The following is a 24,084-nucleotide window of genomic DNA, read 5'->3' as shown; positions in this document are numbered from 1 at the left end:
ACCTAGTTCGGTCACCGACAAGTACACTTTACTTCCATGATATGACATTCCCGTGACCTAGTCACGTGCTTGCAAGCGGTGTCAATGTGATATCACTGAGCGACCAGAGTATATCTTTTCATCATACTGGGCCGGATAAATCCCACTCTTGATCCATGAGCCTCAACTAATATTTTCATAGTATCCAAATCCACCTTTATAGTCATCGGGTGTGACGTTTGATTTCATCAAAGTACTCTTCGGTGTTAGTGATTGAAATGATCTCATGGTCTAAAGAATATAGCTACTTTGTATATGTTTGATATAACAGTGTAAACTTAGATCGTATTGCTATACCTACTTGGGTGTGTTTATCACATCATTCTTCTAATGACGTGACCCCGTTATTAACAACATCCGAGTATTCATGATCATGAAACCTTGATCATCTGCTAGTCAAATGAGAGGCTTTAGTAGGAACTCTTGTTTGTTTATTAGACACACATGTACGAATGTTTTCGGTTAATACAATTCTAGAAAAAGAAATTAACATCTACCATAAACATGAAATTACATAATAACCACTTTATTATTGCCTCTCGGGCATATTCCTTTGATGCTGCGCTAATACTTCGCCGCTGACTCACATGCTGAAAAAACATTGCCGTGGTGGCATAATTGGGAGGGCCGGTGGAACTCATGGGCACATATGTCAGGCCAAGATGAGTAGGGTTTGATATACATGTGGGCACATTACAATACCCATGCCCAACCCGCAACTTGCCATTTACAGTATGGGTGCTGCCTATGGGTATAATAATGTGCCCATACACTAACCATATGACTTATACCCGTGAATAAAATTACCATCCTTACTCCGCACTAGGCTAACTCATGTTGAAATCAAGATGTTGATAGACCCATCAAACTTCGCCATAGAGAGGAAACAATGTGACATCAACAATCACGAATACACTAGTTGTAATTATTTCTCTTCTTTTATCCATCTTTTTTCCATTAATAAAAATTGAATTATTCTGATATATAAAATATGAATTCTAAAGGCGCTTTCTATAGAACCTTTTCAACCCTGATTTTTATTCCACTCTGTCCAGTTCTTTCTATGCGAAATAACAAAAAGGAGATAGAAATACACATTTTCGTTCCACCTTTGCAAGTCAGAGGAAGAAAAAGAATAAGATCAAGGGGTTAAAATGATCAAGTTGAAGATGAGGCAGAACTAGGCCGGATGACAAACTCGTTTTACCGTGAGCTGTATCGATCTGAATTGTATATTTTATATTTTCTGGATAAAAGTGATTTTATAATATATAATAAATATATACAAGTGTAAGATGCTGCTCAAGCAATTGCACGGGTCACTGCTGGTTTTAGTATGAAAAATTAAGATAGTCCGGGTAAGTCCTAGAGAACTGGTCACTTGAATTAATCAAAACAAATTAAGATGGACGGGTTTCTTCTGAAAAGTCTGAATCAATTGGACATTAGAGCACGTGGAGCCAGAAAATGTGTTCCCTGCCAATAATCACAAGCGCTAAATTAGAAGCCATACCCCAAGCGACTGCCCTGTGGTGGCAGCTGTGGCGGCGTTCGACTTGGCATGTGGCGAATCCCAGAGTTTGTTCCGACCAGCGAGTCACAATCTTGTGATGCATTACTATTTCGATGGCCACGGCTACTTCCATCAAATGCAGATCTCCATTCTTCTCCGGATTGCACATCGGTTGGGCTAATATCTGCAAGACATGAACCGGCAACTCACTGTCCCCACACCTATTGAATTATTGGATATAAATAACACAAGAAAAAATAAATTTAATAGAGTTCAAGGTACGATTGCAATTCTACACCAATGCTTTTGAAGTAACAAAAAATAGCCCTCTAGAATTAGCAGTTGCTAAGTGAAACAAAAGTTACATAGCATGCATCTAATATAGTAACCCAAGGTTTATTTATCAAATTTTGTTATTCTCTCTTCTTGATGAAAGGCTGAATTGCTGTTTGGTAATGTAAAGATAATTTACTGTCAAGACACAGAACAGATAAAGGAAAAAGAAAGCAGTACCAGAACATAAGAAAGACAAAATACATAAACTAAAGCAGTCATCCCAAACTGCAAAGGCTCTAGGCCTAGTTAAATGAATGATAAAGCATAATATTTAGCGCAAATGCTATGCAGGACATGGAGTACTCCGGAAATGTACTGCATTAGTCAGAAGTTTTAACAAGGATACACTTACCTGATCTAGCAGAATCATTTGAGCGATTGTCATGGATACTGAGCAGGCGAGTAACCTTGGACAGAAGGGATGATTGCATTTGAAATTTTGTGCGCCTGCGCTTCACGTTATGATCCTCCTGGATGAGCTCTTCAATCCTGGCAATGCTTTGCGTGCTATCCACAAATTACAGCTATGCATTAGTTCCTTTTCTGTTAAGTAACAAATTTATATGGCATCAATTGATGATCTCTGTAAACGTGGCTAATAGGTTACTGTAAGAAATAGTGGATGTCAATACACACCAATCCTCTAAAAAACATAAACCAAATAAAAATGCAGAAGAAAGCTCATCTGTATCTATAGCTTAGCTCATAACAGGCACTATTCAATCCAATAGCTAAAAGTCATAAGAAGGACGAAGCCAGAAAATTTGGAGACCCGATCCTACCCAAACTGCAGATTGGAGGATAGTGGATGTGAAAAACATAGCAGGACCATAGAAGTTCAGCCAAAGTAAACATACACTATTACATAATATCAGTAACCAGCAACTATCACCACAATCAAGGTAGCGATTAGCAAGAACTCTTCTACTTAGGCCGCCCACTTTCTCCAAAAAAGAAGGCCAGAGGTTGTATGGTTTTCTCCATAATTGAAATGGAACCATACGTACTACTCCTACATCCAGCAAACGAATCAACAAATTGCTTAATGAAACAGTAATCTTGTATTCTGACTATCAGATGGTGCCATCAGAAGTCACAAAATGAGCAAGACATATGCTTGTAAGCTCAAGAACATATAGTATGTTCATACATGAGTGGGGGGTCTAGGAATTGACCACCAGGGGTTCCGAGCTTAGAATTCACAGTTCAAAAATTATCGCAAATTTAGATCAAGAACATATGGTATGTTCATATGAATGGCGGATCTAGGAATTGACCACCAGGGGTTCCGAGCATAAAATTCACAGTTAAAAAATTATCACAAATTTAGCTCAGAGGTTAAAAGCTTTGAATATTAAAATAGAAGTCTAATATGGTTTCGTACCAGAATAATTCCAGAAAAGAGGCTTGGAGCATATGAAAGCAATTACACAAGGTTCTAATAATATCTTATGCCAAAGGTGGCGTAATCATCTCACCAACCTTATGGAAGTATAGAGCTGATTAAGCATGTCTTCCTTTGCCTTCTCAATTTGGCAAAGAACGACAGCCTGTTGAACAAGATTAGTAAGACATTGGAAGTTGTGAAATGGAAATCAGAACGCTTCAACAAGATCCAGAATACTTAACTTGGGAACATTTGCCGCAAGACTACTGAGAACAGCTTCCACATATCCACGAACTTCCTGAGATATCCATCGAAGCTCTTCTTCAGGATCTGCAGGTTTTCTTAGCATTGTGTCCTGGACGGATAGTATACAGAAGATGGAGTTTTGTAAAAATAATTGAAGTATAAATGCCATGTAATTAATCCCTTGCCGCTTCTAGAACCTAACTTTCATAAAACCAGAATACTGGTGAAACGGCAGATGTTTGCAAACCAAGCTTAAACACCAGGCATCAGGGAACTTTTGGATAAAATAAACAGGCAAATTTTCCGACTTACTAGAGAACCATCTTTTTTTGAAACAGAAACTAGCGAACCATCTGAATGGCTTTGCCTCATCAGTGAACCACCTTCTGAAACAGTTGTTCTCTTTGCAACAATACTCTTAATTCTGGCAACCCATTCAGTTTTGTCAGCCATACTTTCAGCCTTCAGTACAACATTGCTGTGAGCTGCCGAAGTAATTATCAGCGACATGGACAAGGAGTAAATGGTAAGTAACGAAATTATCAATTATACATTAAAAAACTGATATCAAATTACCTTTCAAAACATGTTTATAAGCAACCTTATTAGTAATCTTGAAAATGAGACTAGGAGCTTTTCCGAAATCTGTCCCACTTGACCTTCTAGAATCTTTAGAACTTCTTGGAGGATCTTCCTCATCTAAAATCTCTTCAAGATTACACTCCTGCAAGATGCACACAGAAAATTTTGATACAAAAAAAAGATCGAGCAATGATCTATTGTATTCTAAAAAAGATGATAAAACTTAAAGGAAACATCCACGTTAGAGACTAGAAATTCTCAGATTAAATCAGGAAAAAAACGAAGATATATTCCACATATTTCACTGGGTCCAGGTTAACAATGCATATTAATGTTTTTTTAGTGTTTTAGAGAACATGAAATATTTGAAGAGTGATAGTGCCTTTCTGCCAAATTTGTAATTCTACAGTGCTAACCCATTCATAAAGCGCTAGGTTTTTTTTCGAACCATGCAGAAGGAATGCATGTATTATATTAGAAGAAGAGAGAGTGGCCAACGACAGGCCTGAGTACATCCAGGATTACATTTGAAAAACATCCACACCGCCCTGAAAAACGACCAGAACCACTACCCAGACTAATTACAGACTCCAAACCTGAAACTACCTTTATGTAGCAGAAAAACTAAAACGACCGCTGCTGGCTAACGCCCACTGCTTTGCATACATTTTGATTTGTTCAATTAGTTTTTGAACGGGTCTGTGTGCCTTTTCAAATACACGACCGTTCCTTTCTCACCAAATGGACCAAGTCGTCAGCATGACTAAAGTGTTTAGCTTTGCTCTGTCTTTGTTTTGCAAGTTGGCTGCAGCAACACTCCACCATGATCTGAGGGATTGACTAGCCGACTACGGGTTGGAACGACCTGCGCTAAACCAGCCCAGATTGATACTGCACGTCTGCACTCCAAATGATGCTTACCACTGCACATCCCACGAATAAGTGTTGTGAATTTTCTTCTCCAATCATTGTGAGGTAGTCCACGTCTTGCAAGACGATCTGCAGTCCATATGCATCCTCTGGTAAACAACCAATCTATAATCTTGCATCTGAGGGGAGCCTATTATCTCCAAATTGCAGGAGCTAAGTTACGTAGTGCCGCTCGTCTGAAAGTGAGCTCGGTATAATGACTTGGCCATGTAAATCCCTTTGGCGTCCCAAGTCCATGTACGATGGGCTGCAATCTCCGGTAAAATGACCATACTGCTTACTTCTTCACAAATGGACAGTATCTGTCGAAAGTTTTGAATGTTAATGGGATTTTTAATGTGTTCTATCCAAGCGCCATTAGTGACCGCTTCAGCAACTGTTCTTGCTCTGATGAAGGGGTTGATCATCCGGAATATCTTTGGTGCTATTTCTTCGACCGACTTTCCATTTAACCACTTATCTGTCCAGAAGAAGCGTCGCTCTCCATGTTTTCTTTGACAGGGCATCGCTCTCCATGTTAAGTATATATTATACCACAGCTTTTCATTTAATCGGTCTTTTAAAATAGTTAGTTGTATTAGCAGATCTTAGTGGAGGTGAAATGGGTCGCCGCCCCCAAGCCCAGAACAAAATTCTTTAATAACTGCCCATCTACTAGCCAAAATCGGCCCAATACGTATAATTCTCGCCCCAGCCCATTAAACCCGCCAGTATTATGGCCCAAGGTCCCGCCACTGATTGGTTGGTAGAACTATTCTAATATGTACTATATGGTATCAGGGGTTCGAGTCCCACACTTTACATTTTCTCCCAAATATTTCTCCGCTCGAAAGAGAACGTGATGAGAGGTTTGTTTATTGAGGAAAATTGCTACATGATACCGTTATTTTCTGGCTTTGCCGAAACACACCGCCCTCTCATTTGCCAAAACAGACAGCGTCATGGCATGAGCATCTGAATCAATTAGGTGGTGTGTTTCAGCAAACGCCAGAAAATAATAGTGTTATGTAGTAATTTTTTCCTTTCTTATTCCACATCCACGTCGGATGTAAAGGGGGTGTTATGTTAAAATATATAACCTAACCCTTTTCAACAGTTCGGATTTTTAAAAACTTTGCATCAATATAATACGGTATCCGAGCCGGAGATCTTAAGTTCAAACCCCGACTAACGTACTATTTAATCTAAAAATAATTGCAGCTTTCCGTCTATCCCACGTATATGGTCTTCCTGTTTGTCCAGCCTAGACGTGAGGGGGGTTAAAATATATAGCCTAGCCCTTTCCAACAGATCGGACTTTTAAAAAACTTGGCTAGCACATCAATCCAATATTAAGTATACCATCACTTTCCACTCCATTGTCCTGAAGAAGCACCAATTAATCCAAGATCACCTGGATAGAGAGGTGCATCTGTAAAACACGGGCCCAAGTATTGTTATTGAGGTATCTACAATTGTCCTGACGTTGCTCACCTACGCTTTACAAGCTTCCAAAGGTTTGGAGCAAGCTCATTGATCATCAAAGAATACAATGGTCAGTCGATAACAGTGAGAGCACACCGTTACCTACAATGGCTCTGATGGAAACCCTGAACAGTAACATGTCCCGGACATGCCACTCATGTCGTTCGTTTTTATGAGGTTCTACTGCGATGACGAGCTGACAGCTACAATATCATGTGTATACAATGAAGCACGTAGATAAATTCAAGGGTGCTTGATGGGGTCCAGAAAGTCCAGCCGATCCACCTTTCTCACTACTTGGCAGCACAACATTGAGGATATGGAAGGCACGGGTGAAAGAGGGTCAACCTGCTGCAGACCTAGACTGTCGAAGATCTCCTGTCCCTTGGAGCTGCAATTTGGCAAAGATCCAATCCCACTAATGCCAGCCACAAACCACGTGAGATAGGAATAGGATATCCAATAATAAGGGTCAGGAAGAAAACCATATCAAAGGCACGGGCAATACAATCTTGAATAGAAGTTAGTTTGTTGTCCTCGATGTTTGCCCTTGATGAAGGAGCTCTAGTTCGGTTGCACAAGCTCATTGAGGTGTCTAACGAAGCTTAAAGCTAGAACTCAAGAGAAGAGAACAAGATCTTACGTGGATTATTGTGGGCCGACAAATCAGATGCTAATGGTCCTCATTGCCACATCAACTGGTTCAGGGTATGCCGCCCGCTGTGTTATGAAGGCTTGGAGATCCCGGACCTCGCCCACACCGCTCGCTGTGGAGGATGCGTACCGACTCCCTGCAACCTTGGCGCGGGTTCGATATGCAGTTCTCGAAGATGGATGAGGATGTCTTCACGGCCTCCACTTTCATGGTGGTAGGAGACGGGAAATCCGCTCTCTTCTGAGAGGACAGATGGATGGATGGATGGTAAGTCCAAGATAGCGTCGGAGGTCTACGCACTCATCCCTAAGAGTCGTAGAAAGAGGCGTATAAGCGGTCGTGGAGCGCTCTTGGATCTCATACATAGTTGGCGCGCGGAGAGTTCTCGCCCTATGGCAGTTGTGGAGCGACTTATGGGCATGCAGCTATCGGCGAACCAGGATAGGCTGATTTGGCGTTGGACGACGGATGCACAATACTCTTTCCATTCCTGTTACGACACCCTCTTTCAGGGGCAGTTCTATCAGGTTCGTGTAGGTTGAACTGAAATCCTGGGCATTGCCTAGGGTGAAGTTCTTTATCTGGATGGCCTGCCTTGACATGTGTTGGACGAGTGGGCGGGTGGCACGACGTGGCTTACCACATGCGCCAAGATGCCCACTTTTCGATTAGTCCGAGTAGACTATCACGCACATTGTCACCGGATGCTCCTTCTTCAGGACTATTTGGTATGAGGTTCTCTCGTGTATTCGGTCCACCTCTAGGTCTCTAACGGTTGAGGGAGACTTCACGTAGTGGTGCGGACCGCCCCTCGCCAGTTGCACAAGGGCAATTCATCGTTGATCATGCTCACCACATGGTGGATATGGAAGCACCAAAACGCTGCAGTCTTCGACAACGCGCATCCTTCGGTGGCTTCTTTGTTCAACATCAGGACGCATGAGCCTAGGGTCTTCGCCAACTACTCCTCTAGACTAGGTCTTTTGGGTTGACTTGTTTGGCGTGGTGTTGGTACTTACTTGGATTTGTACATATAACCTTCTTTTTCTATCAACGCATCAAAACGCAAGGCTTTTGCGTTTTCGAGAAAAAAACATCATCCTTTGGGGGATCAACGTGATTAAGGCTAGACTGGTAAAGGTCTGTGGAACTAATTGCCCATCCTTGTCAGCTGTTAACTTACATTTCAGTTTCCGGTAAAGAAAAAGGGGTGATCTTGTTTGAATAAGCACCCAACTAGAAAATATAAAGGATCACAATCAAGCAGCACTGAATACCTCCAAATTGATGACACCCCGGAAGTGTCTCTCCTCTTGTTTCTTAGTGTATCCAAGCTGGAAAATAATTAAGTACAACCATTAAATTACTAGAAGAATTTTTGGATAATGCATATTATCAATAAGAAGAGAAGCAATACCCCTTCTATCCATACTAACTATCATGGTTTTAGTTCAATTTAGTTCAGTTTGAGCTAAAACCAGCATACGTAGTATGGATTGGAGGCAGTACTGATTTGAAGTTATCTTATGGGTTGTAATATACTTGGCACAACACAAAAACAACAAACCTTTCCACTTTTCTCATTTAGAACAAACCATCGCCTGCTCCAGTCATTTCCTTTTGCACGCCTTTTAAACAGAAAACCTTTAACAGAGAAACAGACATTATTACATATGAAAAAGACATTGACTAAAAACCTTATAAAACAGATTAAAAACAAGTACTCCTTCCTGTAAAACTGCATCCTTCCAAATTAGATGGTTTGGCAGGTCCTTACCAGCTGTAATTTCTCCAGCAGGTCCTAGAATTTGTAAATTTGATTCTTCTTTTCCTTGGGCTAGTGGGCTCGTGGCCTGACAAGAACAAAACTGGTTGTCAGAGCTAATGGGGAAATTGGAGGATATATTTAATAATCTGAACACTGGGATATATTTATAGAGGAACCGATGCTCTAAAACACAAAGCTAGGCACACTATATACTCTGTTTTGGTCTGCATCTGAACTCTTCTTCATAGCGCGATTTTTCAACTCATCTTCATGACGTTGCCTTTCCATTCTGGATGTAATAACAGGCATAAAGATACCAAAATAAAAACAAATACAAAATCATCGTAGTAATAGGAAAACGTGCTAGAAGTTTTCTCAATAAATTGCATAATTTTGTATCAGAAAAGCATAAAAAATGACACAGAATTATATTTTGGTATTTGTGGGAAAGTTCTGGATTATTCCTTCCGTTCCTTTCTTACACATAGATGTATGCAAGCACACATGGCCCACTTGGACCGCATGCACAGGCACACTCCCCTCAATATGGATGACAGATGTCCATCATTCCCATTTTCTCACAAGCTATACTACACTCCTTAACTCGTAAACCCAAATTTACATGACTTATCCTTATGATACCATCATCCAATTTATCTTTGATGAAGAAGCGGCCTATCTCCACATGCTCGAATCTGTCATGTTGGATTGGATTACCTGCTACATCATACATTCAATGACCCTTTAATAAAAACTTTTAGTTCTATGTCACTAAGCTCTTGAGACATAGCTCTGTAATCAACTTCAGATGTTGATCTTAACATCACTACTTGTTTCTTACTTTGCCACGATGCAAGGTTTCTTCCAACAAAAACACAATAACCTGAAGTTGATCTTCCATCATCAAGGCAACTAGTCCAATCAGAATCTCTGTAACCATCCATATTTAGATGACCATTTTCTGAAACCACAGTCCTTTCCTAGGACTGCCCTTGAAATATCGCTATACCCGATTGAGAACAAATACAGAAGTTGCCCAACAAGTTTTTGGTAGTTCTCTCTCTCATCTGGACATCCCGATTCAGAACATAGTTTGTGATTTGATCAATAGGTGTCGATGCAGCCCAACACCCAAGCATACTAGTGTCACTAAGCAACTGTAGGAAATACTTATATTGTGAAAGAACTATCCCTTCAGGGGGGATCTAGAAATTTTAATGCCGAGAAAGTATTTAAGTTGGCCAAGATCTTTAACCTCAGTCACTTAGCAATTGAACCAATCACAGAACCTCGGTGGTTCAGCTTCCTTTGCCGTCTTCACTCTCTCAACTAGCATCACTCATGTAAGGAGAGTCGGTCAAATACCAAATTGAGATATGTCTTCTCTCCATAAAACGACTAAGACTCCCTAAATGTCACATTCATGCTCACAAATGTTCAGTGGTCGCTACCTGTAGCCCTTTTATCCAGATGATTAACCTTTGATGATGCACTTCACATCATGTGAATCTAACTTTCACACTGAAGTTTTTTGTTGTCTAACAAAGCAAGTACACCTAAAACTTTTGGCTGAACAACCAATTCATTCTTGCCAAATATCCCATAAGGATTTTTCATCCCAAGTACCTTTGATGGCATATGATTGATAAATAAGTAGCAGTCAATAACTTTTTCATTCCAAAGAAATTTAGGCACTTCCATAGTATACATAAGTGATCGAGCAACCTCTAGTAGATATCCGATGTACTAGGACATGAAGTTATATGTAGGTTCTAGAAAGAATATTGCCAACCTCAATGTTCACATGCGTGATCACATTTATCTATCTTGATAACTTGAATAATAATACTGTAAGGATTTTGGATATAGCCATATAAGTCCTTGAAAGATTTAAGCACCTTACAAGTTTTGTTCATATCCAAGTCATGCAGAAGTAGCGATCAATGAAGGTGACAATATTTTCTCTATAACAGAGACTGTCCGGAGAAGTCCACACATACACATCAGAGTGAATCAACAAAGAGTAATGTACTTCAGAGCCCATGGCTCACATCACATATGATGTCTTTGTGTGTTATCTATTTGCATGCATCAGACACAAGTTACTCTTCCCTCCACCTTTACCTCTCTAATAAATATGTTAGTCATAGTATCAAAGGACATATGTCGCAATCGACGATGTTCTAGTATCACCCTTGTCTTATCATCATCACTTGTGAAAACTGTCAGAGTGGTGCACAATGCACCATTAATTTCCCATCTATCCATGTACTATAATCCCTTATGTCTCAAACCTATCCCAACGCTCCTTCTAGTCTTCCTCTCCTCGGCTATACAATTGTATCAGTCAATAATTACTCGACAATCAATATCATCAACCAAAGACCTCATAGACACCAAACTAACCGGATAAAATGAAACATGTAAGCCTAAAGACAATGTAATAGACAAGTGCATTTCACTGTGCTGACCCCGTTGACAAATTGGTAAGTTCCATCAACGGTTTGCATGGTCTCCTTATGCAAGGGTGGATGTGGAGCATATGATACAAACTCACTTAAGCTACCCGTGTTAGGTGCGGATGCTCCTGAGTCTACTATCCACTTTGACCGGGAGACATGTGCGGATGTAAAATCTTGAGATGAAGTACCAATCACAATTATCATTCTTATGCTCTCTAAATCATTTCCACACAATTTTAATTTTCTCAATTTCTCTAATTCCTCTGTTGATAGTTTGAGCCTCTCATTTGATCCTCTTCCCATCAAAATAATATTGGACTTGTTCTTCCTCTTGAGCACTTGAACAAATTTCTCAAGCAATCTTTAAACAGTAGGCATAAAGCCCAGCTTTAAAGTAATAAAGCCACAAACATCCAGGTTACAGATTACAGATACCAAGAGCAAGATCCACACACGCATGAAACCCAAACCTACTGGTACCTCCAGCGCCTACAGCAAACACGCAACAGCACACGGACCCGGAAAGCAAGTCCCACACTACTACAACAACACTAACATTCGCCGACACCGTCCAGCCCCTTCTCCTCCGCGCGCTTCATAGCCCTCTCAAGGATCGGTGTGGACGCCCTCATCCCGGTGTTCCTCGAACTCTTGCGGACCGGCACCCCGGGAGTCGCAGACTTCTTCTTCCTGGAGTAGGCGATGGTCTTGGAGCGTCGACCCTGCGCAACCGGAGTCGTCTCCCTCAGAGCCTTGTGTAGGTCGTCCCGTGGCTGCACCACGTCACTGTCCACCGAGACCGTGTCATCTTCCAACATCACGAGTCGGTCCCCTGGGCCTCCCAGCCCCTGTCATGTCCATCCTCTCCGGATGCCCCTCCTTCACTTGGTTGCCATCCACCCGAGGATGGAACAGGATCAGTGATCTCGTGAGGTGGTGTCCGTAGACAACGACGGGTCCCCTACCCTCATAGTCAGGCCCATAGTCCCTGCAGGCGAAGTAGTCCTCTCCTTCTCCACTCCTTTGAGTTGATCGTTCTTGTCCAGCTGAAACGGGAGGGATACAATGGCCACTCCGAAATTGGTACCGTATTGGTTAAAACCCCCATTGGCACACCAGTCCGTTGCACGAGCACGGCAGGGGCGCTCCAGGGACCCCAGCAGCCCCATGGCGACCGTCTTGGCCCCTGCCGGACCCGACCCATCCACCGGGTGCAGCCCCGAGCCCCGGCTCGGCCCGTTGATCCTTGTCCTTCTTCTTCCTCCCGTGCTTGTTCCACTCACCATCTCGAGGATAAGTAATCCGAGGTCGTCTTCCTCCCTATCATCGCGAGGTGGTGGCGGCGGCGGGTCCCCAGCCCCCCACCATTCCCACCCCTCGGAGCACGCTCCGCCTGAACCCCTACGGTGAAGTCCGGATAGCGGCATTGGAAACGCACCCGAATCGGCTCAGTCTCCCTCTTCAAGATTGAGAGGTCGTCAACATCAATAGCCCTGCCCACCATCCCAAAAGCCACCATCAGCCGCTCACGCTCCATCAGATCTTCTGGAACCCCGGTGAGGCGGACCCAAGTAGACGGGAGGACAAGGTATGGCTTTGGTGTGTTGAAGGCCTCCCGAATCTCGGTATCCCTTCTTGGCGAGCGGTAGGTGCAGCTTGCCACTCCCGGAGCTCAAGCGCAGAGTTTGGCGCGTATGGAAGGTGACGAGAAACTCCGTCTCCGACATCCTCCGCACTCTGCCAATCCCACATGTCGTCCACCAGATGTTTCGGTTCCGGCGAGTTGCTCCTCCGTGAGCGGCGCGGACAGGAACTTGATGACTGCGGTGAAAGCTTCTCCTGCCCGTTTACCTCCCTTGAGCGGCTCTACGTCGATGTTGGCGAAGCCCCCTCCGGTGATGGCGTGACCCAACGTCGAAGGCGGAAACCCTTTCCCCTCGACGGACGGTTGGCCGAGGTGTGACCCTCGCTGCTGCAGAGCACACAGAGCGGATCAAACTCGCATTCAGATTGGAAGTGGCCTTCCGGCCACATTTGAAGCACTCGCCTCCCGCCGGCGCCCCGATCCGTGACCCACCCTTGGGTTTACCGCTCAGAGCTTTTCCTCCGTTGCCGAAGTTGGCCCCAGCCACCTTCTTCCCTTTTGCCTTCGGAGGTAGCCGTTGCCCCTGGCCACCCCGGTCACCCTGACCCACCTCACTCGGACCGATTACCACTGGCCTTGGTCCCTCCGGTGGTGTAGGCCTTCGACGGTGAAGTTCCTCCCGGAGCTGCTGTTCGCGCCACCACGGCGGTGGAGAGCTCCAGCCCTCCCGGCTCCGGTCATACCTCTCGCCGTCTCTCCTCGGAATTGGTCATACTGTCGCCCGGATTGTCGAAGTTGTTGCCGTTGTGGCCGCTCCCTCCCACCTGCTACCAGCTGCCACCAGCCTCGGACCTCGGGCCTCCCTGCTCCCGCCATCCCGTCTCCGGTTAGAGGTGGCCACCGCCTCGCTGCGGTCGCCCCCTCCAGCCGGCGACCACCGGATCCCCCGTCCCTCCGTCCTCCCGCTTCCGCGGCGTCGCTTCCGGCCATCCTCCCCACCGGCCATGAGCGCCTCAGCGAAGGAGCGATGGAGCGGCGGCGGAGCCTGTGCGGGATGAATGAGTCTATGTGGCGGCGCAGATGGATCGTTCAGCCGCTGCCTCACTTCTTTATGACGAGCTGGAAACCCTAGCCTCGTAGATGAGCAGCCGACCGGCATCCACATCCACTTAAAACGCCAACACTTAGGTGGGCCAGGCACGGGAGTGGGAGCCGACGCCACAACCGGTGAATCGGGGCACAAACTTGGGCCTTCCCGGCCCAAGGCGTATTCACCGGCGGCCCAAAATGATCATGGGCCGCCCACGAGAGGCCCAACTCCTCCCGCCTAGGAAAACCCTAGGGTCGGCGGCACGGCACGATCCCCGTGCCCCTCTCCGAGCGAAACCGGCGGCGCCGTCTCCGCCACCCTCTGCGGCAAGGTGGGAGAGCAAGCCCCCCCGGCGAGACCCTCCCAACCCGCGCACCGCCTCGAAGACTCACCGGCCTGCCAGCCCGCGTCACCCGGACGCCGGAACCGTCGGAACGGCGTGGCCGGAGCCACCACCCTCGGGGGCCAAGGGCGGCGCCGGACGGTGACGGAGGGAGCCACCCAACTCCTCCGCCCTTGCGATGAACCCACCCAGGGTTACCGCGGACGCTGGCCGCCCCTCCGTGTGCCCCAGACACGACTCGGCCGACGCGGATACCTCACCGTCGCTGACCTCCGACACGGTGCCATCCTCAACGAATTCATTACCAAAACGGAGCCAACCCCTGCGCAAGCCCATTCCCGGGGACGGCACGAACTGCGCCTCGACGCCGCGGGCGGCAGCCTCCGCACCGAGCCACTGTGGCCACACACGTGCTCGCCTGCGCAACACCAGCTGAAACGCCGACGAGCTCGTCCAACCGCGGCTCCGCTCCGTTCGGCCTGAGGCCCAGCCCCTCCCCGGGGCGGTGCCGCCGACGGCTCCCCGCCGCCCACCACCGGACTCACCTCCCAACGCGCCGCCCGGATGGGTTCCAAACTCGCTACGCCTCCCCGAACGCCGAGCTCGCCGCGGCGGGCGGCCACCACCTGCCGGTGTCTCCGTTGCCGCTGCCGTAGTTGCCCGCCATCTCGTCGCGACCATCCTCCTTGCCGAGCGCGCCGCCGGCCTCGCCGCCGGCCACACCGCCGGCCCCTCCCGCGGGGCGGATTCAAAATTTGAATCGCCCGGAATCGCCATCTTCTCTCTCCTCGCTTTGCCCCCGTCATGTTCAATTGTGTGTTTATTGAGATACATCCATTTAGTGGCAAGTAATATGGTTCGGAGAGAGTACCATCTTTCTCAAGCAATATGTCTATCCCTTGATCACACTCCATTATTCATCTTTGGTGCTTCCTTCTCTGAAATGGTGTAGTCAACAACCAGCAACGTGCAGCCAATTTCCTCTCTTCCCCGGAGTTACCAGCCAAAGCAATTTGGACGCTCTGCCTCCCCATCCGACTCTTTCTTCCTCACTTTCAGCCACCCGCGCGCTCATACACACACATATCCCAACATATGCAGTACACCAATTGTGGCAGTAAACAAATACGAAGCAAAACATAAAAATATACTCTACATAAACAAATCAACACAGCAGAACTGCGTAACCAATGTTATGAAAAACGCTGAATGTTATATGAAATAAACACGCTAAATGTTATGCATAGCCAACAAGGTTATCATAAAACAAGCATGTCCAACTAACCTTTTCTGCACCAAGCGGATAAAATGCTGGGGAGGTACAAATGCACGCTCCATATCAACCAGTGCAACAACCATCTTTCTGGCTTCATTTTTAAAACCCTCTAGAGCAGCAGATGCAATCGCAATTACCTAGTGAAGAACAATAGATATAAATTTCCCTTATTGTATAAATAAATTATCCTCTTTAGGACACCTGAAAAGAAAGAATTATACCTCACGCTTGAAAGGGGGATATCTACCAAGTCCTGGAGTGGCATTTGCTGCAGCTGATACTATATCTAGCAATACACGATGAACCTGTTAACAGTAAATCTAAAAGTAAGCTTGTAAAATTATCACCAGTTATATGTTGAGGAGAAAATGCGTTGACAATACAATTTAGGGTCGAAAATAGTTGCAACTGTATTTGAACAGAGTTTGATGTGTCAACAGCTAATGAAGAAAAAATAATGCATCTAATACTTGGAGGTAGTGGTTATTCAATTGTCAATAATATGTCAAGACTAATAAACATGCTTGTAGAAGTAGGAACATGACAATAATGCTGTGACGGAATACACCGAAAGTAGCAAGTGAATGGTCCTGGTAGCAGGCATTTGTATATACTAATATGCATGCAGGCATCATTTGATCTGAGATAAATAAGCAACACAAACTTCTCAAGAATAGAAAGGAAGAATACCTATGGTTCTTTTGTCAAGTAAATGCCAAAATATAAAAAATACTCTAAGGAGATTATAGTGACTAGTAGAAAAATACCAGAATATAAGGATAATATAAGTAGTAGTTATGCACTGCATTAAAAAAGTTCTCTGGATTCAGAATAAGGCAATAAGTCTTTAACCATGTTACCTCATCCACAAGAAGTGTTGATGGTTCCTTTGCTAACTCTAGAAGTCCTTTTATAAGAGACTTTAAGCCTCTCTCGGGTGATATCAGGTATGGCTGATAGCCATCGGCTTCTAGAACAACCTGACTAATGGTTTATATTATAATCATATAATAGATAAGGTCAAGGAACGAGTTTTTATTTTTATTAGAGTATAACCAAATTACCTTTTTGACATTTTTCATATCAAAATGCCTGTCCAAAGGGAGTTGTTTAACCCTTGTTGGAAATTTCCCCTCAAAGCTAGCCACAACTTTCCAACCTGCACCCTGTGTATTTGATAGTGAAAAATTATAGATGATTAAATTGTATTAGGTATTGAGGACAACACGAAAGTAACACTAAGCACTACTAGGGTAAACCGACCAATTAAAGGGCCAAAGCTATTGACGGAGAAGGGGTGAATAAGATATTACTAAATTTTAGTCCTAAAGCTTTAGTTACTTAGCAATTAATCAACTAGGTGATCTAGAACAACCCTAAGCAGGCACAAACATCAAAGAAACCGAACTTGGAAGGTATGGGTGCTGAAAGCAAAGGAGAGACAAACAAAGACTCCATGTTTTGTTTTCAAAGTTTGGATTGTTGTCCGGGTCCTACATCTACGTTAGGGAAGCTTGACAGAGATTGAAGCAGATACCGACACACGCTTTACCAAATGGGTTGCATATGCCTCACGACTCACGAACTTCTTGGTTTCTTCACAGCTTTGAAGATTCACAACGACAGCCAACCAAATTGGAGATACAAACCTCTAAGAGTAACAAGAACTTGGCTTTCATTCCACGCTTGAATTCTCAATAGAAACCCAATCCAAATCCTCAAGAGTTGCCCTTCTCGAATTTTGTGCATGAATTCAGAGGATAGTTAAAACCGAGATGCACGGACAGTAGGGCACAAAGGATAGTCTCCACCTAGGAAGTGTGGTTGCCTATATAGACATTCCCTCAAATACTAGCAGTTACTCACATAAATACCTCGCTTGAAGGCACCGGACAACATTTCTTGGTGGTTCCATGATTCAAATACAAGTCTAAATTCACTACTTGCAATATATTGCTCAAGCCGGACAGATAGTTCAAAACCTCATGAATTTAACGACTTGAAGGACTTGCACAAAGGACACTTGAAGATTCAAAAGAAAAGTGTCTTTCTCTTATCAATTACTATGATAAACTGTACAATCGACATCGCATCATCGACGGGGCGAAGAATAGTGGCGTCGGTGCAACTGATGGGTTTAGATAAACATCGTTACTGGTGACTTAAACCGAAATGTGCGCAGGCACCTCACTCATGTGAGCTATAGTGCACACACGCTCACTTTATTTTGTTTTGTTTTGTTTTGCTTTTCCAGTTTTCTTTTTTTCTTTTTTCTTTGTTCATTTTTTATTTTTATTTCTGTATTTTCTCTTCTTTCCCCAGCTTTTTTGGGGGTTACATGAATATAATTTTTCGAAGACCTCAACATATATTCTGAACCAGTGAAAATTCTTTTGAACTCGTGAACTTTTTTTTGAACCCGTTAATCTACTTTATTTTGTACCCTTTAATAATTGTTTGAACCCGAGACACTTTTTTGAACCATGAAACCATTTGTTTCGAAACATAAACTTATTTTGAATATGTATGAGAAATTTTTGTGCATGAACACATTTTTGAATATGTGAATGAATTTACAAATTGTGCACATTCAATGTTTTAGAAGTTGTGTACATTTTTTAAAAAATCTACGAACATTTTTTAACTCGGTTATTTGTTTGATCGATGTACATTTTTTAAACCTCGTGGAATTCTGCAACCCCGTGGATATTTTTTGAACCCATGAACATTTTTTAAAACACAGACATATTTTAAACATGAATGAACAACTTTTCACTGTTAAAAAATGCGTTCAATAATTATATTAAAATGTTGTGTAGGTTGAAATATGATTCTTGCATTTTAAAAGATGTTCTTGCATATGAAAATGTTCATATGTCTAAAAAAAAACTACTCCCTCTATCCCATGAAACATGTCAGAGGTTTGTCAAAATTTAGATATCTAGATGCTATTTAGTGTCTAGATACATTAAAATTCAGATAAATCTCAGACAAGTTCCATGGGGCGGAGAGAGTACCATGTTTCGAAAAATGCTCATGAATTCAAAAAATGTTCTCTTGTGTTAAAAAAGAATTCATATACTTATCCAAAAAATGGAGGATGAATAAATAAATCATATAAAATATAAATAAAGGAAAAATGAAATGAAAATAAAAGAGACCAACAAAAAAATAAGAAAAGGAAAAAAACAAAATAGAAAGATAAAAACATGAGAGGAAAATGAAGCAAAAAGAGAAAGCAAAAAAAAGCCCAATATGGGCCAGCCCACGCGGGGGAGAGTTGAGGGAGAGCTTTTTTTTTTTTTTTGAGAAACACAGTACAAACGCAGACGCTCACATACACGCGCATACACTCACCCCTATGAACGCACACACGCACACCCTACCCCTATGAGCACCTCCGGAAGACTGAGGCTAGCGGCTTGGATCTTGAAATTAACGAATTCACCACCGGCGCCTCGATGTCGGCGGGAACGTCGCCTCCCACTTGAATGAATATTCCGCCTTTTATGAGACACACGGATGTCAAACCTGGGGTTTGAACTCCGGTGAGCTGGAGATACAACCATCCTCCTAACCACCCAACCTCGGGTTGGTTCTCGGTTGAGGGAGAGCTAGCGCACCAATTTGCTTTAAGCGATACATAAGGTATCCTGAAATTTGGAGACCGTCGATAATAATCATCACCAATAACAGGCCAATACCTCTAGTGGGATTTAATAGTTGGCCCTTCAGTGGCATTATACATGCTAATGGATGGACCGCTTAGGGCCCTTCGGTGCTACATGCTCACTAGGCATTGAAAGCGTCGGTTCGATGCATGCACTAAAGCCAGATGAGAAGCAAAATATGCATGCACTATAGATTCTTTGGATACTTGAATTTCACAATGTTTTTAACTCTCAAACCATTTAACTAATTTGCATTTCGTTTACATCGTCAGCCTTGTCTCGACAAGGTCCTCGAAATTAGAACCCATGTTGATGTGTTTCAACAACTTATTTTGTTTCTTGAAAGTTGACACCCAATGGTTCCTCCACCATACACTAAAGTTGCCATGTGTTTAACTTGTTACAAAATAGGCAGGAAACATATGCGTCCGAATAAAATATGTAGGGAACATATGCGTCCGAATAAAAGTTTGTCGAGAAGTCAATGGTGAAAAGGGACTATGAAACATGCATATGGTTCGAGCTACAAATCATTTTTTATCCAGGAAATTATCTGTCAATGTGATTTCATCCTATTGTCTCTTGTGTGCGTTTAGCATGCTTAGGTTTCTCATGTGTTTGCATCTAGAAAATGCATGCCATAAATGAATTGGTAGATTTTTCATGTAACATGGTTGGATCTGGAGGGCAATTACCACGTCGTGCATGGAGACTCCAACATGTTATATTTTCCATTTTTGCTCTTATTTGAAAATATAAGGTGTGAGTGTAGAGTTGATTCTTCTTAATATCCTTTTCTCTTATTTATATCTCACACTTCATCATTTATGGTTAAACATATTCACTAAACATTGTATCTCTTATTCCCAATACAATAGCAGAATGACTACCATCTCTAGTAATACAAAGGTGACGAAACAAAGTTAGAATAGTGCAAACTGGCGGTTACCAATACTAAGATGACATGTGTAGAGAATTTCAATGGCGTCCGTGAATCAATATAATAGTGCACATGCTCATGCCAGGACATCATGACTAAATCAAAGATAGAAAAGATGGAGAGGGTGTGCAATACTATCACTAACCTCACCACCTGCAATGTGCTGGAGAAACACATCCTCAAATTCCCGGCAAAGCCCTAAAGCAATTACCCGGGTTCCTTCGGAAGTTTGGACCATCTGTTCTCCAAGCTTTGCTAATTCCTCCTGAATTATTTGAGACTTCCCTTGAAGACTGTTTTTTCATGAAAATAAATATCGCACATGATTAAGAACTCTGAGATAAAGTTGGAAAAGTTAACGGCTAGGGCAGGACAAATTCATACCCATTCAAGAGATGTGGGAGCCTAACTCTTATCCTTGTCCTTATCTGCCTAGAAAGTGAATCAACTAAAGCTACTCGACCAAGTTTACTAAGAGGAGCTCCACAAAGTATAGATAAAAGGCTTTCAGCTTCAGGTTGCCAATAAGTTTCTGGTGAGGTTTCAGAACCTACTCCTGACTGGGCAGACGCAGTGGGAACAGTTTGTCCAATCGTAGCTACCCACAAAATGTCTTTTGCAGTTCTTGGACCTTGGTTCGCAAGCAGGGCCTGAACAGCACCAATAGCTTTCTGTTCTCCAGCTGCCTGATCAACTTTGCTCAAGACTCCAATGGTTCTAGTACCTAGCAATCCAACAAAATAGATAAGTACATCCAATTCGGAAACCTTTCAAGAAAATAGCTGGAACGGTAAGTTAGATCTAAAAAATCTGGGATCTATATTGTGGCAAAAGAGCACAAATTAAAACGATGGATTCTCTGCTGTACTGTTGTCATTAATTGTCTATATATAATAGTTTAGTTAACATCTGAAAAAATCAGATCATACTAGGACTTGAGTCCTTCATACAAACCTTCCGAATCCAACTCTCTGGCAAGCCGTAGAGCACGAGAAGATGCCACATCAGGCGCTTGTAGAGCTGGAATGATAACTAGCAGAATTGCGTCACTACGTACCACAGAGTTCCCAATCTGGAGACGAGATTGTCAATGGAAAACCACATATGTGGAAAGCTAGCAGATCTACTTATTCGTTGCAGTTTCCACAATAGTCAAGGTCAGTTGGACGACGTTTAACTAAATCCATAGAAATATTAGAACATAATAATTGAATTTTATACATGTTGAGATGCATTAATTGTTCGGCAGGACTATAAAAGCAGTACTTTTCGACTAGTTATATGTGAGCAACATTTGTTTATTATGCTCTGTATTTTGATGAAAAGCCAAAAGCTCATCCGTAATTAAATCTCTACCAACAAAGTAATTTGAAGATATTTCTATTTGAATGGTTTGTTTCTAAATTAAAAGCCATCTAACTACCAAAAATTGATCCTAGAAATGCATCAGGCTCTCCTGGTGGTTGCCCGATAAATAGCTGAACACATTTATAAAATGGGATTGTTTGTACTGCTTACTGCTGATTCATCCATGCTACGCTGATCAATCCCTGGTAAATCAATCAATTTCAATGGAGGGGCTGAAAAAAATTACAAGTAATTACGGTAAGTGAATTCACAATAAGATGACATCAATGACTATTGGCTAACCTTAACTCATGCATGCTATTTATATTTCAAGACATGCATTCAGGTACAGATTTCATCAAAGTTTAGGACATGATGTTGTAAACTGAATTCACCCTTAGTTTTCATATTGATGGGCGCAGTGAGGTTACATCGAGAGATGTTGTGGAGCAGGATGCAGCCACATTCATATGTCCAGTATGTCTAGATAGGTCCTTTGTAAATCAACTATATTGTCCAGTATGGCTCTTTGCCAATCCTGCATGCATTTCTACTTATTCTGGTTATCATACAATTCACAGATAAACGCCTAATTCATGGATCTATGATAAGGATCGTGTATTATTAATACTTCAGTTTTACCAGTTGAATAACTTAACCCTACTCAAACCACAGCAGCACAAGTAATGCCAATTCAGCTTATTCATTCAGGACATATAACTATCATAAGTCCAAAGGCATCTCTACTTTCAGGCTCGATCTTCTCAACAGCGCTCACTCGGTTGATCAGAATACATGCAAAAAGTAGAAGCAAGAGGAATAATAAACAGACCTGTGCTGGTGGATAATTTCACGTTTATCTCGTCTGATCGACCCTTAGCAGAACTTCCAGCCTTAGTCAACCGGTCCTGCAACGAGTGCCTGAGGGAACCTGCATTGTAAAAATTCAGACTTAGTCATACTCACACACAAATGCACATACACAGACGTATGAGTATTGACCCATATCGCCAGCTCTCTAAATCCCAGAATTTTCTTGTCGCCTGGAACTGGAAACAGTCGATAAATTTTCAAAGAGAACTCACTGGCAGAAACCTGCTGCGACTTGCTGTCGATGTGCAGCACAACGGTTTTGCTGCTGAGCGACGCATCCCGCTGCAGGTCTACACAGATTGGGGCCCTGGTCGCTCCATTCTCCCCAGTAGGCTACATACTCACAAATATATACCCTTAGCATGATTCGCTGAACATTTCGATGGTCAATACAATTCTTTGCATTAAGAACATGCGGAAAAAATTGGACTCACGAGCACAGGATGGCCGATCAAGCCATTGAGCACCGCCGATTTCCCTGCGCCCTGCACAAACACACGTCACGATCCCCGCCAGAACGATCAGATCATACACCGATCGAACAACAGCCGAGGGAGAGAAGGCGAAGGGGAGGCTACGCACGACGTTGCCGAGCGCGACGACGGTGAGGAACGAGGAGCCGCCGCGCCGTGTCGCGCCGTCGGCCGGGTCATCGTCCGCGAGCAGCCCGGAGGCTTGCGTCGTGATATCGGCGAGTTCTGAGAGCTCCTCTATCGCCTCCATCGGGCGGCGATGCGGCCGCCGCGGGTCAGATGGAGGCGCCGGAGATGGGGCCGGTGGGCGGGTGGTCGTGGGTTCCGAGATTCCGGCCGGGCTAGCACGATCGAGTTGATCGCGTTGGGGGCGTCCAAACGCGGTTATCGCGGGGCTGCCGGTTCAAATGGGACTTCGGGAGTGAGGAGCGGTCGGGAGTTTTGTGCGCACGCGCGGGCGTTGGTGGGGGTTCCACAATTTGCCACATTTTCTTTTTTAAAATTAAATTTTAAAGAAAAATGTGGCAAATGATGAAATATCCGGGCCGCGTTCCTTCGGCTCCATCGTGGATCGTGGCACGAGTGCCCCACATGGCTAGGGAAAACAAGTCTAGCTCTCCCCGCAACCAATTTCCACGAAACTTTCTAGCTCTCCGCAGATGCTTAAGGGCATGTACAATGGTTAATAAGACTGTCTTATCATAGCGCCGCCATATAATTTACATATAACAACAAAACATGATGTACAATGGGTTATATTTTAGTTTTATCTCTAGTAATCAGATATCCTAAATTTATGGTGAGAGAGATTATGCTAAGAGATCATCTCTTAATTAAGAGAAGGCAAACCTTTTTTTCAACATTCTCTCTCCTCCATCTCAGGATAAAACATTTATCCTACGTGGCACTGCTGATATCATCATTGTACATGCCCTAAAACATTCTGAACACTAGACAGTTATTCTTTATGTTGATCACACAAACAAAAAAATGCAAGCTAAAGCCGAATCTTCTAAACAAAGGTTTGAACCTTGTTAGCCATCGTAGGAGGGTTGTGAGGGGCGTCGATCGGTAGCATGGGGCAGAGTGGGGGCGGCTTGAAAA

The 24,084-nt window shown here is 43.6% G+C and overlaps 1 protein-coding gene across 1 annotated transcript; it reads right to left on the bottom strand.

The window, feature by feature from the left end:
• Positions 1-1,348: 1,348 nt before the first annotated feature.
• Positions 1,349-23,230, bottom strand: LOC124684429 (dynamin-2A-like). Its single transcript, XM_047218745.1, has 22 exons — positions 23,090-23,230; positions 22,942-22,992; positions 22,720-22,840; positions 22,467-22,565; positions 21,806-21,867; positions 21,242-21,359; positions 20,672-21,011; positions 20,433-20,580; positions 16,741-16,842; positions 16,537-16,656; positions 15,898-15,981; positions 15,686-15,813; positions 9,134-9,209; positions 8,930-9,005; positions 8,720-8,796; positions 8,430-8,486; positions 4,098-4,245; positions 3,864-4,006; positions 3,499-3,630; positions 3,371-3,438; positions 2,241-2,395; positions 1,349-1,736 (listed from the first exon to the last, which is right to left on the bottom strand). The coding sequence occupies exons 1-22, from the start codon at positions 23,228-23,230 to the stop codon at positions 1,540-1,542; spliced, it is 2,643 nt and encodes an 880-aa protein (XP_047074701.1). The 3' UTR covers positions 1,349-1,539.
• Between the last annotated feature and the right edge of the window lie 854 nt (positions 23,231-24,084).

This window comes from Lolium rigidum, chromosome 1 (genome assembly GCF_022539505.1).
Source record: "Lolium rigidum isolate FL_2022 chromosome 1, APGP_CSIRO_Lrig_0.1, whole genome shotgun sequence".
NCBI classification, from domain to species: Eukaryota; Viridiplantae; Streptophyta; class Magnoliopsida; order Poales; family Poaceae; genus Lolium; species Lolium rigidum.
This window is presented reverse-complemented; position numbering and strand designations above follow the sequence as displayed.